General features: G+C 41.2%; 1 protein-coding gene across 2 annotated transcripts in view; it reads left to right on the top strand.

The window, feature by feature from the left end:
• The window catches only part of thoc2 (THO complex 2), a 209,330-nt gene that overhangs the window by 134,233 nt on the left and 59,248 nt on the right, over positions 1-15,849 (top strand). For both annotated transcript variants that reach the window (XM_060927494.1, XM_060927493.1), the window contains exons 16-18: positions 2,141-2,225; positions 12,807-12,900; positions 13,298-13,378. In XM_060927494.1, the coding sequence (XP_060783477.1) occupies positions 2,141-2,225; positions 12,807-12,900; positions 13,298-13,378 (260 nt within the window). The remainder of the gene's footprint in view (positions 1-2,140; positions 2,226-12,806; positions 12,901-13,297; positions 13,379-15,849) is intronic.

Here is a 15,849-nt window from a genome sequence, read left to right as displayed (position 1 = left end):
GTCGAGCTGAGTGGGGCTGTTGGAGTTGCATTTCGACTACAACCGCGCTGAACCGTGCTGGGTGGAGTTAGTGAAAGTGGGTGGACGTCACGTGATGTCGTTAGGCGGCGCAAACAGTGACATCAGTGACCTTTTAAGCGGTAGTCTCACGACCCGGATAGTAAACAATAAACATGGAGGACATGGAGTCGTTAGTGTTGCTGGTCTTGGTGCTGTAGCTTGTTGTCACCGACAACGCCAACAGATACTGGCAAGAGCGTATAGATGAGGCGAGGCGCATAAGGCTTCAGAAATTCTCGTAATTCTTCTTCTTCCGGGTTTACGGAGTTTACAGATCCCAGTGTGCTCGCAGGGCGTGTGTGGGCATGTGAGGACACTCCTCCTCACCAATCAGTGCACAGGGGAGTGTCTCCTCACGCCCCTAGCCCCACTCGGCTCGGTTTGGCTCGCTTCAGCCCCACTCCAAAACCGTGCGAGTTTTGGGTGCTAAGCAGGGCTGAAGCGAGCTGAGTCATGCTGCTCTGAAGTAGTCGAAACGCGAGCCGTGTCGGGCTGAAGCGAGCTGAAGTGAGCTGAAAAAGGGTAGTGGAAAAGGGCCAAAAGTGTGCCTTAACACACAATTCTGTGTTGCTGTATCAAACCAATGAAGGGTACTTGGGTACCAGAGTGTACAATTTGCCAGAAAGGTAGAAAAATACCGGTAATTGCCTTCATGAGCTTTAGGGTATTTAAGTGGATTTATGCTACATGGTAGTGGGCTGTTTTTTGTTTTTTTGTGCTTTCTCAGCAATATTGTTTCTGTGCAAATCAAAAGCAAATTTGTTGGAAGTTGGTCCTGGAAGTTCTTTGCCAGTTTTCAGGTATCTTACCAGTGCACCTGTACTTTTTACAACAAGGAAGGCTGTATGCATATTTTGTGTATTTAATGCAGCCTCGGCCCATTAGGTATGGAAGATGATTGCTTCTGCTACATTTCACGTTACAGCTGAATGACAGTTAATGCCACTAGAGCTTCTGAAGAGTGTATAGAGAGATTCTTTATTCAACAAGCTAGAGGTAATATCGCTAATGTACAAGTAATGGGTGTGGAGAAAGATATGATAAAACGGGGCCATCAAGTGTGTGTGTGCGCGCGTGTGTGTGTGAGAGAGAGAAAGGAGTGAGATGGAGCAGTGGAGTGTCTGAGACTATGACAGTGCCGCAGAGGATCACTGTATGCACTGAAGCAGAAATGAAGCACTGCTGTTGATTTCTTTAGGATTAATAAAACCCAGGGATGAAACCAACCACACACACAAGCAATTAGATTTTAATTACAGAATCCAGTCTGAGACTGAATCCCAATATTCTCTTCGTATTTTAGGTTTTCTTCCAACATTTTCACCATGCTGCACTTGTATAAAAGACTCGTCCACATGCATGTTTTCACAAAGATTTTTTCTTCCTTTGCCCATTTCACATGAAGTGGCTTTAGCTGCCATTTTCCTCACATAAACCAGGATGCGTCATTATCCGTTGCTTATTGTGCCTTAAACCTGAGCAAACCACTCACTTTGGCTCCTTAGTGCAGTTAAAGGATGAACAGCCGCTGTTTGTCTGCTTGTATTTCCCCCCCTTCCTCACCACTGACCTTGATCTTTCTTTTCTTCTCTTCATATGTTTGTGATCATGACACCAGGTTTCCTCATTAATTGCATTGACACTCGATTCCATCCTCAAAGAAGAACTTGCCTAGCATCTCACACATCCCAATTAAATTCCCTTCAAACCTACAGCCTGGGTGTGTGCTGCAGTGAGTGGGAGTGCCTCATCAGATGTGCTAGAGCAGCTTATCAAATGTGCTAGAGCTGTCCTCTTTCACAGGATGTATTCATTAAAGCTGTCTCAATATGGCAAGGGAATACAGCTTCCTGGAGCTTATTCGCCATTCCAGTCACTGCATCGTTATGTGACTCTGAAGAAAAATCGGTGTTAAGATGGTTAACTTTATGGGGAAAAGGTAGCAGTTGTAAAGTATCAGTGAAGATGGTCATTCATCCAGGTCGTTTGAAATGTCTAATATGAGTAAAAGTGACTGGTGTTGGAATATAATGTTGATGATACTCACTCATTTTTTTTTTTCTCTCTCGCTCTCTCTCAGGCGACTGACCAAGGAAAACGTGAAGCCGTCGGGGAGGCAGATTGGCAAGCTGAGCCACAGCAACCCCACCATTCTCTTTGATTACGTGAGTGTTTTATCACTCATGACGACCATAACAGTTGGCCAGTCTCACAGCAGGCTTTTACTCAAATCCTTTTATTATTTCGCCCTCACTTTTCATTGCACCCCAGATTACAAAGTGCATTTAAATATCGGTCTGCTGTCTGAACAAAGTGACAAAAGCAAATTTAAATATGGCTTTAAATTTAGCTCCTTCACTTGACAATGATTGCAGGCAGTGAATCATGACATCCTGTAAGCTTAGAAAGTTTTAACACTGTTGACCAAAATTTTCATCTGCTTTATTCAGATATGAGTCACTGTTGTTGAAAGCAGCTGGGAAACTGTTGGTGCTATTACGTAGTTGTTCCGACAGAGGAATTCTGCCTGGGATTGCTTTAATCCTCCGGGGCTTAATGGAAATGTAATGAAGTATATTCTTTTGTGAAAACAATAGCAATATAATTATACAACCCCAAATCAGAAAAAGTTGGAATGGTATGCTGGCATTGAAATTAAAACTAAAAACAATGATTTGTAAATAATCTTTGACCTGCTTTGCACTCAAAACAACATAACAGCACATTTGATGTTTTACCTCATGAATTTTGTTTTCTGAAAATAAACATGTTTCAATTTTTTCTTGTAACCCGTTAAAAAAAAAAAAAAATGGGATGGTCAAGCATTTACCACTTTGTCATGTTGCCATTCCTTCTCACAACACTTAAGATGTTTAGGGACTGAAGACACCAAGTGATGACACATTTCAGGTATTATTTTGTTCCATTCTTCCTGCAAACGGGTATTAAGGTGTGTAGCAGTATGGGGTTGCCATTTTTCATTTCAAAATTTGCCACACATTCTCGATTGGGGACACAGGGGATAGACACCCTCTTCTTCCACAGCCTTGCCTTTATGTGGATTGTGAGTTTGTGTTGTCTTGTTGAAATATCCCTGGAAAAGATGTCGTCTTGAAGGCAGTATATGTTGCTCTAGAATTCTGAGCCCGTGTTATATCAGCTATAGATGAATGATGGTTCTTGATGTCGTGCCGTCTGAGGGATTGGACATGACAAATGTTCAGCTTAGGCTTGCGCTTTTGCCCTTTACACACTGAAATTCCTCCAGGTTCTTTGAAATGTTTTATGTGCTCTCGAGGGTGAAATATCCAAATCCCGTCCTAGATTTTTTTTTTTTTTTTTGAAGGACATTTGTTTTTAAACATTTCAATAGTTTTCTCATGCATTTGTTGACAAACTGGAGATCCTTGGCCCATCTTCGCTCCTTGAAGACCAGGCCTTTCCTGTATACTGATTTTGTGCCGGATCATGATTATAATCACCTGTGGACATCACCTGTTTCAAATCGCATCATTTCATTATTTTACCTCATTATTAGCCCTAAACTTCCCCGTCCCAACTTTTTTGGAATGTGCTGCAGGCCTGAAATGCAGCAATAGAATATTAACAAAAGAAATTAAGTTGACAAAACAAAATATCTTGGGTTTATACTGTCTGCAATGAAATAAAAGTCCAAGTAAATTTGGACATCACTGCTTTCTTTTTTTTTAATTTGCATTTTCCAAACCGTCCCAACTTTTTTTGATTTGGGGTTGTATTTATTCCATACTCCTCCATCTCTCAATATTTAAGAAGAACCCCAGCAATAACTTAAATCATAAATGTAGAGGTGATATATATTGCAATGCAGCCCAGATGTTTTAAGAGAGAAAGAACAAAATTTGGGGTTTATCTCTTCCAGATTCAGAAACACTTCACTTTCACACCTGAACAAAAACAACAAAAAAAACCCAAAAACCTTGTTGACCAGTGTCCTGTTTCTTTGGAAACTACAAAAGTCCTATTTACTACACTGCGACAACATATAGTAGCAAAGCCTGTGAACAGACTTGGTGTTTCTGAAGCGTCAATCCTTTTCCTTTGTAAGCAACAGATACACCTCCTGGTCTCATGTTGGTTGTGTTGAGATTGGCTTTTAGCGCATTACGGATTTAAAATATTTTCACACACATGGTGTTTTCGTACCCGAGTACTTGAGCCTGGGCTCGTTTACACAGTTCCATATGTCACTTCTGTGCATGCAGGTTTGCAAAATTGTACCTCTCACTACAGAATAAAGTCAGACTTGATTCAGATCCTTTTTCCACAAATTGTGTAGCATCTTTTGGGTTAAGCCCTATAGGCACAGCTGGACCAGCTCCAGTTTGAGCTACTGACAGTGGTGCTTGAAAGTTTGTGAACCCTTTAGAATTTTCTGTATTTCTGCATAAATATGACCTAAAACATCAGATTTTCACACGAGTCTTAAAAGTAGATAAAGAGAACCCAGTTAAACAAATGAGACAAAAATATCCTTGATCATTTATTTATTGAGGAAAATGATCTAATATGACATCTGTGAGTGGCAAAAGTATGTGAACCTTTGCTTTCAGTATCTGGTGTGACCCCCTTGTGCAGCAATAACTGCAACTAAATGTTTCAGGTAACTGCTGCTCAGTCCTGCGCATCGGCTTGGAGGAATTTTAGCCCATTCCTCCGTACAGAACAGCTTCAACTCTGGGATGTTGGTGGGTTTCCTCACATGAACTGCTCACTTCAGGTCTTTCCACAACATTTTGATTGGATTAAGGTCAGGACTTTGACTTGGCCATTCCAAAACATGAACTTTAATCTTCTTTAACCATTCTTTGGTAGAACGAGTTGTGTGCTTAGGGTCGTTGTCTTGCTGCATGACCCACCTTCTCTTGAGATTCAGTTCATGGACAGATGTCCTGCCATTTTCCTTTAGAATTCACTGGTATAATTCAGAATTCATTGTTCCACCAGTGATGGCAAGCCATCCTGGCCCAGATGCAGCAAAACGGGCCCAAACCATGATACTACCACCACCATGTTTAACAGATGGGATAAGGTTCTTATGCTGGAATGCAGTGTTTTCCTTTCTCCAAACATAACGCCTCTCATTTAAACCAAAAAGTTCTATTTTGGTCTCATCCGTTCACAAAACATTTTTCCAATAGCCTTCTGGCTTGTCCACGTGATCTTTAGCAAACTGCAGACGAGCAGCAATGTTCTTTTTGGAGAGCAGTGGCTTTCTCCTTGCAACCCTGCAACACCGTTGTTGTTCAGTGTTCTCCTGATGGTGGACACATGAACATTAGCCAATGTGAGAGTAGCCTTCAGTTGCTTAGAAGTTACCCTGGGGTCCTTTGTGACCTCACCAACTATTACACACCTTGCTCTTGGAGTGATTTTTCTTGGTCGACCACTCCTGGGGAGGGTAACAATGGTCTTGAATTTCCTCCATTTGTACACAATCTGTCTGACTGGATTGGTGGAGTCCAAACTCTCTTTAGAGATGGTTTTGTAACCTTTTCCAGCCTGATGGGCATCAACAACACTTTTTCTGAGGTCCTCAAAATCTCCTTTGTTCGTGCCATGATACACTTCCACAAACATGTGTTGTGAAGATCAGACTTTGATAGATCCCTGTTCTTTAAATTAAACAGGGTGCCCACTCACATCTGATCGTCATCCCATTGATTGAAACACCTGACTCTAATTTCAACTTCAAATTAACTGCTAATCCTAGAGGTTCACATACTTTTGCCACTCACAGATGTAACATTGGATCATTTTCCTCAGTAAATAAATGATCAAGTATAATATTTTTCTCATTTGTTTAACTAGGTTCTCTTTATCGACTTTTAGGACTTGTGTGAAAATCTGATGATATTTTAGATCATATTTATGCAGAAATATAGAAAATTCTAAAGGGTTCACAAACTTTCAAGCACCACTGTATTTCATTCTGCAGTTAGGACCATCCCAAATGGGAGGCACTGGGTTCATCCTTGAAATTAAAAGAAAAAAAATTTAAACTGATTTTTCGTTGAGGGTTTTTTTTTAGTCACTCAAAGTAGAGAATGGCAGATTGAAACTTTGCAGGTTGAGCTGTTTCTGCAATGCATCTTAATTTGACATGTAATGATGATTGATTAATTGTGGCATGATAAATTGCACTACAAATTTGACAACTCGGTGAGATGAAAAATTAATTGCAGTCAATCACCTGCATAATCAAGTAGTTTTTCCTAGCGGTAATGGTATTTTATACAGCAGAGAGCACATTATCGTATAATGGTGGAAATGCATGCAACTTCACCATAGGTGGAAGTAACACAGCTCTAATGCCACAAAAATAAACCGATCTAAAATGAGAGTGTGGTGTTGTGCAATTGACTATTCAAATTGATTCAACAAGAAATTGGAGCTCTCTTTTTACAGACTGTTGAAAGCTAAAGCAAAGAAAATGGAGATAGTAGAAATGTCCATTAAAATTTACTAAGGCAAGGCCTATTTGGGGCGGCACGGTGGTGTAGCAGTTAGCGCTGTCGCCTCACAGCAAAAGGTCCGGGTTCGAGCCCTGTGGCCGGCAAGGGCCTTTCTGTGCGGAGTTTGCATGTTCTCCCCGTGTCCGCGTGGGTTTCCTCCAGGTGCTCCGGTTTCCCCCACAGTCCAAAGACATGCAGGTTAGGTTAACTGGTGACTCTAAATTGACCATAGGTGTGAATGGTTGTCTGTGTCTATGTGTCAGCCCTGTGATGACCTGGCAACTTGTCCAGGGTGTACCCCGCCTTTCGCCCGTAGTCAGCTGGGATAGGCTCCAGCTTGCCTGCGACCCTGTAGAACAGGATAAAGCGGCTAGAGATAATGAGATGAGATGAGAAGGCCTATTTGTTATTAACTTAATTAGTTTTTTACAAAGAGGAATATTTTTAATTAATAGGCTATTATATTTTATTCCAACCTTTACAAATGTGGGGAAATAATTATTCTCTATTGGGAATATGAAAAGGGATTTTTTTTTATTATTTAACAAAATGAATATTAAAGTCAAGTCAAGTTTGTTTGTATAGCACTTTTAACAATAGACATTGTCCCAAATCAGCTTTACAGAATCTGAATGACCCAAGAAATGAGCCAATTTTATCCCTAATCTATCCCCAATGAGCAAGCCTGTGGTGACAGTGGCAAAGAAAAACTCCCTCAGACAACATGAAGAAACCTCGAAGGGAACCAGACTAAAAAGGGAACTCGCCCTCATTTGGGCAACAACAGACAATATGACTATCACATTAACAGTTTTAGCATGAAGTCAGTTTCGTTGATGTTATAAACTCTTCATTAATGGAAACTTGAGTGCAAAACTGTTCATGACAACTGCAGTCCTAAAGTTAGCAAGTCAACTGTAGTCCTCAGCCATAAAAGCATTACTGTAAGTGTTCAGAGCGTCTTCCAAGTGTGACTTTCAACTGTCCATACGGGGCCGTCCTCCATAGGAGCGATGTGATGAGACTCCAACCAGACATGGGGCATCAGGATGGATCAGGCAGTTCCGAGGAGCAGGAGAGGTCAGCATCTTGATCCCAGGATTGACATGTTACTCAGAGGGACAGATTGGGTGGGGGGGACACAGGTTGTTAGGTATGCCCAGTGTCACCTGAATAAGTAGGAACAGTATACATTTTGCACTGAGTACAAGCAGGGACACTGGCTAAACTAACTATGACAGCATAACTAAAAGGGGAGAGCCAGAAGATGTAACGGGCATGAAGGAGCCCCGGGACATAAAGCAGCAGCCACTACACTAAGTGCAATAAGTGCATAAACAAGCTCCAGTTAGCTCAAACTACAGCAGCAAGAGTCCTTACTAGAACTAGAAAATATGACCACATCACCCCTGTCTTATCCACACTGCATTGGCTCCCAATCAAATTTCGTATTGATTATAAAATACTACTCTTGACCTTTAAAGCACTGAATGGTCTCGCACCACAGTACCTGAGTGAACTTCTGGTCCTTTATGACCCTCCATGCCTACTTGGATCAAAAGGTGCAGGTTATCTGCTGGTACCTCGTATAGTGAAGGCGACATCAGGGGGCAGAGCCTTTTCTTACAAAGCCCCACAGTTATGGAACAGCCTTCCAAGTAGTGTTCGGGAATCAGACACAGTCTCAGCGTTTAAGTCTAGCAGGGTGGCCGCAGGTCCTTAAAAAGTCTGAAATTTAATTTTCCTAAAATAAGGCCATTAAAAAGTCTTAAATTTCAAACCCCGTGGTCTTAAATTTTCAATCTTAAATTTATGGAGATTTTACTCAGTCATATCGTTAAAATGTGGTACACTTTGGATGGGGAAAAAGTTTAATCGTTTTTGATGCTCACAATTATACCTCGCAGGCTCCGAATCCACCGGTTGCTAGACACACGCGTGCTTGACAACCACTCAGTGCCTGATCTGTTGATGGAGGGTAGTCCGAGCCACAATGGGTAAATGTAAATTTAATGATAACTGGCTGCAAGATGCAAAATACTCGTGGTGGCTGAAAGCTGTACCCAAAGATGCCAACGAGGCATACTGTGTAGCATGCTGTAAGACTTTTAAGTTGGGCACAATGGGGATAAGAGCAGTGGACTCTCATATGAAGAGCGCCAAGCACGTTGCTTTTGCTAAAAGCAAACATCAGCCTCAAATATCCGACTTCAGCGCTGCCACCACTAACGGTCGTGGAGAAGAGGATAGATCTGCGAGATGTAAGAGAATATTGTGTGTGTGTGTGAGAGAGAATATATTCTATTGCGTGCATGTGAGAGAATAGTATTGTTTGTGTGTGGGTATCGTTCCAAGTGTTTTAAGAAGTGCAAGTGAGCATACCTTTCAAGTGAGTGAAAGGTATGCTTTCAGTACTCACCTTTCAGTACCTTTCAGGTGTATGTGCATTCACATTGTTTAACTGTTTTCTGCATTGTTGTTTGACCCAAGATGGAATTGAACAATTCTGCTTACAATGTGACTCCCCAAGCAGAGAAAATAATAATTAAAAAAAACTGTTGCATTGGATTCTGTGTGTGTGTGTGTGTGTGTGTGTGTGTGTGTGTGTGTGTGTGTGTGTGTGTGTGTGTGAGACTTCATTCACATTTTCACATTGTTTCACTGGATTCAAACGTTGTGACTGCATTCTGATTGTCACATAGTTACAAGTTTATCCTATCCTTATATTGTGTTCTGAGTGTGTGAATGCCTGTCAAGGAAAAGAAATGAAGTACTTCTACTAGAGTAGTGTTTTCTGGTGAATGTTTACAAGAACAATAAGTTACATTAAATTATATAGGTTTTTTTTTTTTTTTTTTTCAAAAGAGTACGTTTTTGCGTGACTTTAGATTTGGTCTTAATTTTTTTTGGAACATGGTATAAAAAAGTCTTAAGTCTTAAATTTAACTTGGACAAACCTGTAGACATCCTGTCTAGGCTGAAAACATCTGTTTAGTCAAGCTTTTTGTTAATGGTGTTTATGAGGTAAAGGTGTAGATCTGGAGGGTCCTCAGACATAGTGTGTTTTGGTAAACTGGGAAACTATATATTAAAGTTAATAAAGAAACCGTTAGTGGCGGCATGGTGGTGTAGTGGTTAGCGCTGTCGCCTCACAGCAAGAAGGTCCTGGGTTCGAGCCCCGGGGCCGGCGAGGGCCTTTCTGTGCGGAGTTTGCATGTTCTCCCCGTGTCCGCGTGGGTTTCCTCCGGGTGCTCCGGTTTCCCCCACAGTCCAAAGACATGCAGGTTAGGTTAACTGGTGACTCTAAATTGAGCGTAGGTGTGAATGTGAGTGTGAATGGTTGTCTGTGTCTATGTGTCAGCCCTGTGATGACCTGGCGACTTGTCCAGGGTGTACCCTGCCTTTCGCCCGTAGTCAGCTGGGATAGGCTCCAGCTTGCCTGCGACCCTGTAGAAGGATAAAGCGGCTAGAGATAATGAGATGAGATGAGAAAGAAACCGTTAGTTTTGGTAATAAAATCTTCATTTAATTTTTGTTAAAAATATCTCGTGCGAACATTTAATGGTGAACCCAGTATTGTGACTTGATTTGAATCATGGATTGGGTGTTACATGGCTAATTGCATGGATTAAAGTTTTCCGTCGCTACGACGGATTTCCGTCAACTGGGAGCGCTAAAGGTCAATAATGAGAGTGATGCAGATCCGAGGGGAAAAAAAAGGGAGGGGGGGGTAGGCCCATAGGTCTGACACCGATGTGATTTAGAACTTCACCAAGCTGCTGTGATTGCCTGTTGCTGAACCCTTTCTTGTGCTATGTTTGAGTATATGTAAAGGAATAAGTTGTTGCGCTAGATAGGCATAAATAAATAAATACAGCCTACGCTACTGTCTAGTCCCGGGGAGGCTCGGCGTAGGCCACTGATGAAACTATTTGGCTGTCCGACTACTAGGCAACTAGGTTACTTGTCTACTACTAATAGTAGTAGTAATAATGATATTTGCCTATTGAAAGGTGATCAGGTGAAAAGTTGAAGCCGCAGCAAGACCTTTGCTATTAAGCGTTTTGTAGGTTAAACAGGCTTCGGCAGACAACGGTCTGGAAAGGCTGTGTTTTTCTTTGGTTTGATTAGCCTACAATTTAATCTTTAAACATTATGGTTTCAGCAGTTCGCTTAAACATTGGAGGCTGCAGAGTCGGGCTGCAAGATTTCCCGACACTTGTTTAAGATGCCAAACTTCATAGTAAGGAGAAAATAATTTCACAGTATTTAGTGCCTCGTCAGTCTCAGAAATTAATAGTGAAGGACCAACGTGAATTAAATCCCAAAAAACATCTCGTAGGCAAATTACATTTTCAAAAAAGTCCAGAATTGGAAGTCGGTCAGTGGAGTGTAATGAAGTGTCTCATTCACTCAGCACAAAAGGTCGGAAAACAGTGGAGAAAACAGCTATTGCTTAAATAGGCTACTAATGTTTTACATTAGTAATTTAATGTATGTGACAAATTCATTGATTGAATCGATAAAGAAGCGAATACTCCAAAGCTCAAAATTCAGGAAAGCGGCTCCGGTGTCAAGTGCACAAGAACAGTTATTTGAAAGTTAACCGAATGAATTTGCGTGTGCGATTTCATGAGGAACCGGGACAATTGGCATTCGGTGAAAGATTCACACCTCTGACTTATTATATTCGCGCGTGCCCTCTTGCCCACTGTTGCTTCATTTTCCCGATTTACACGACTGTCTGAAGATGGAGTTTGCAGAAATCTCCACTCTGCCCAGAGTTTGCGAAAGTAGCTGTTTTCAGTGACTGAAACCTCCGTATAGGTGTGAATGAGCGGTGCAACCGAATAAATAAATGTGCGTCTTTTTTATCCGGCTACATGTAGGCTATCACTGCGCAAAGCCTCTAATGTTGAAATAGTAATATTTGTTAAAATAATAGTAGGCTAATTTCCACATTAATTGGTAAAATGGCCCAAGGGATGTGATGGGGGGGGGATGGCCGTTTTATAAGGGGGATGATTTGAGATTTTTATTTCAGAAGGGGGATGCCTCCCCCCACATCCCCCCCCTCAACTCGAGTACTGCGTATAAGGTCACCAGACATAGGCCCTTCGATTTCCATCACTAGAGCGCGTCAAATTACTTTCGGTTTTGCCAGCATGGACGCGCTTCTTTTAAATGAAGGCACAGATGTGTCAGACATCGACAACACGGTAAAGAATAAGTGGAGATGGGCTTGGCTAAATGAAATGGGCGATAATGGTTCATTTAGTTCATGGTGCAAAAAGATGAAAATGGCAGGTGTGCGCTTTTGTGTAGTTTGCCATAAAAAAAAGTCTATGGAAGCAATGGCAAAAAACTAGATGCCTTTGGCTTCACTGCGAAGAAGCAGAAAAAGTGAACTTTCACTTTACTTTTCTTGCAAGTTCTTTCTGTTCCACTCTTTTGAAAGCATGGTTCAAGTTCGACTGCACTTGCACTTTTCTCTGAACCACTGCTGTGCATTACTAAAGTATTATTGAAATAAATTTGCACTTTGTGCTGAAAACTTGATGTTTCATCATTTATAGCCAGTAGTGACAATGGTAAAGTCTTGCCTTAGCTTTAGTCATTGTTAAAATTATGTAAATGTACTATAAGTAGGGGCCTAGGGGATAATGGACAACACGGCGTTTAAAATTTGACGCATCGCTGATGTGGTAGGGGCCAACGACATGGAGCTTTTTTTTTTCGGTCAGATGATTTTTTTTTTTTTGCTTTAATCCATGTAATTGTAATGTTGAGCTAATTACAGTGTTAGATGCTTAAAGTCTTGTCATATCAGTAAGGCATTGGGGAAGAAAATGTGAAATAGGAAGTAATGTGACAAGTTGAACCCTTTGTTTTACTTTGCATGCTGCACTGGGAACTTGTCACGTTCAACCCTGATATGGACCATACAGGTGTTTATTTTGAGCAAAAAAAAAAACCCAACAATCCAAGTCGGATGACAAAAGAATAACCCTGTGTCAGGACCTCTATTCTGTGCTGAGCCTACTGTTGAGGAAATTTCTTACTGGAAATAATGTGTTTGAAACCAGACAGTGAGTTTTCCGCCATGTTATGTAAAAGCTGTTTACTGTGAAAATACTGTTTGTTTCACCAAAAGGGAGTGACTGTGCTGCTTGTGAACGAGTTGAGAAAGTCTTCTAAACCTGCAACAGTGCAAAATATGAAATGTATAATGGCGTTGGCATGTGTGTTCAGATTCTCTCCCAGATCCAGTGGTATGACAACCTCATCACCCCTGTGGTGGACTCTCTGAAATACCTCACCTCTCTCAACTATGATGTACTGGCTTGTATCCTTTTCTGTACTCACCCTGCCAGGAAGTACAGCCCACCACCCACCTGTATGCCAAATAATAATCCTGCTCAAACAAGCACATACAAGCACTCTCCCAGGAAACTTGCTGATACTCTCAAAACTGCAACCCTGTTATTTGTCTTTGTTCGCAGCGATGCTCAGTACCTCACATTGAGTTACACCCAACTAATGTTTCCGCTCTCTGAAGAAACAAAGAAAAAAGCCGATATGCTAAAAATATAGTTGCTTGTGACTGCTTTTGCTTCAGTGTGGTTATGATGTTGATGACAGTCTTTTGAATGCATTTTGAACACATTTAAAATATGTAAATGACTCATTCAAAACTGCTGTTCTCTGAAAAGAACTGTTGTAGGCCTTGATTCTATTTATAGATTGCATTATTGAAGCTTTAGCTAACCCGGAGAAAGAGAAGATGAAGCATGATGACACCACAATTTCATCTTGGCTTCAAAGTAAGTTTCAGCATGATTTAGTGTTGATTATACCACAGCACTGTGAATTAAACCAATCTGAAGGTGTCTAAATTTTCTCTAACAGCAGCTCAGAGAATCGTTCTGGCTGTAACTACTAAATGATGTCTCTCTGCCTTGGTTCTGATATGTTTCTATAGTAACGGGTCATTCACAGGGATTTGGATGGAGGATGATCCACATTATCTCAGGCTAATAATAAATGGGTTTTCAAAACGTTATTCAACAAATAAAACTGAGTAAGTTTCGAGATGGTAAAGATTTCTGTCAGGATATATACATCGGCTTGCAAAAGTAGTCATCCCCCTTGGTGTTTGTCCTGTTTTGTCACATTACAAGCTAGAATTATAATGGATTTTTTTTTTTTTTGGGGGGGGGAGCACCATTTGATTTATACAACATGCCTACCACTCTAAAGGTGAAAATTGTTTTATTGTGACACAAACAATAATTACCGTATTTTCTGGACTATAGAGCGCACCTGTATATAAGCCGCATCCGCTCTATTTTAAAAAAAATTTTTAAAAAAAGATATACAAGCCGCACCGGGCTATAAGCCGCAGATATCTATGTTGAAAAATTAGATATTTACTGCATGTACAGAACGATTTTGTACTGTAAATGTACATGTATGTACCTGAACAGATTCTTTCCGAACAGTGCCTTTTAACACGGCAGCAACTTTGCTGATTAAAACGGAACAGAACCAAGAGAAAATAACCGGTATTTATTTACCTTCATTTCTCCTGTGTTTGAAACCACAAGTCACTTTAATCATCTTCGCTGGATTTGAAAATAATTACCAGTTAGTAATTTGTCGTGCGTGTTCTATCTGCTAAAGATCTGCTAATTCTTCTTTGCATTGATTTTTCGTCTATCTTATTTTTGATTCTACTTCCGGTTAGAGCGCCCCTAGCTCTCTCTTTTTTTTTTTAGTCACCCAGGTTAGTTGTAGAATAGGCTCTTGAACCATACCCCAGTCCAGCAGGTGGCGGTAATGCACCTCATACGTTAAGTTGCCAACCGCCATAAAAATCCAAGAAGAAGAAGAAGAGCAGCGCCCCTAGCGGTGGAAGAAAAATCCACGGAATAGCCGCACCTTTGTATAAGCCGCATGGTTCAAAACCTAGGAAAAAAGTAGCGGCTTATAGTCCAGAAAATACGGTAAAATGAAAAAACAGAAATCTGGAGTGTGAATAGGTATCACCCTCCCCCCCCCAAAGTCAATACTTTGTAGACCCACCTTTTGCTGCAATTACAGCTGCAAGTCTCTTGAGGTATGTCTCTATTAGCTTAGCACATCTACAGTAGCCACTTGGATTTTTGCCCATTCCTCAAGGCAAAACTGCTCCAACTCCTTCAAGTTAGATGGGTTGCGTTGGTGTACAGCAATCTTCAAGTTATGCCACAGATTCTCAACTGGATTGAGGTCTGGGCTTTGATTAGGCCATTCCAAGATGTTTAAATGTTTCCCTTTAAACCGCTCCAGTGTAGCTTTAGTAGTATGTTTATGGTCATTGTCCTGCTGGAATGTGAACCTTTTGTCCCAGTCTCAAACCTCTTGCTGACTCAAACAGGTTTTCTTCCAGAATTGCCCTGTATTTAGTGCCATCCATCTTCCCTTCAGTCCTGACCAGCTTTCCTGTCCCTGCAGATGAAAAACATCCCCACAGCATGATGCTGCCACCACCATGCTTCACTGTGGGAATGGTGTTCTCAGGGTGTTGGGTTTGTGCCACACATGGCATTTCCCATGCTGGCCAAAAAGATCAATTTTAGTCTCATTTGACCAGAGAATCTTCCATGTGTTTGGGGAGTCTGCCACATGCTGTTGGGCAAACTCCAAACGTGTTTAATTTTTTTCCTTTAAGCAATGGCTTTTTTCTGGCCACTCTTCCATAAACCCCTACTCTGTGGAGGGTACGGCTTAAAGTGCTTCTATGCACAGATACTCTCATCTCCGCTGTTGATTTTTGCAGCTCCTGCAGTGTTCTCTTTGGTGTCTTTGTTGCATCTCTGATTAATGCCCTCCTTGCCCTGAGAGTTTTGGTGAGCGTTTTTTCTCGTCATTTTGTAGTGGTGCCACATTCTCTCTCTTTTGCTATAATGAATTTAATGGTGCTCCGTGGGATATTCAAAGTTTGGGATATTTTTTTTATAACCCAGCCCTGATCCATACTTTGTCACAACTTTGTCTCTGACCTGTTTGAAGTGCTCCTTGGTTTTCATGTTGCTTGCTTAGTAGTGCTGCAGAGTCGGGGTCCTTCCAGAACAGGTTGATTTATATAAACATCATGTGACCAGATCATGTGACACTGATTGCACACAGGTGGATCTTAACTAATTATGTGACTTATGAAGTGAATTGGTTGGAGCAGCTCTTATTTAAGGGTTTCGTATGAAAGGGGGTGAATATGTATGCAGACTCCAGATTTCTGTTTTTTCATCTTAAT

Source organism: Neoarius graeffei, chromosome 8, assembly GCF_027579695.1.
Source record: "Neoarius graeffei isolate fNeoGra1 chromosome 8, fNeoGra1.pri, whole genome shotgun sequence".
NCBI classification, from domain to species: Eukaryota; Metazoa; Chordata; class Actinopteri; order Siluriformes; family Ariidae; genus Neoarius; species Neoarius graeffei.
Note: the sequence above shows the minus strand (reverse complement) of the source record. Positions and strands in the feature narration are given on the sequence as shown.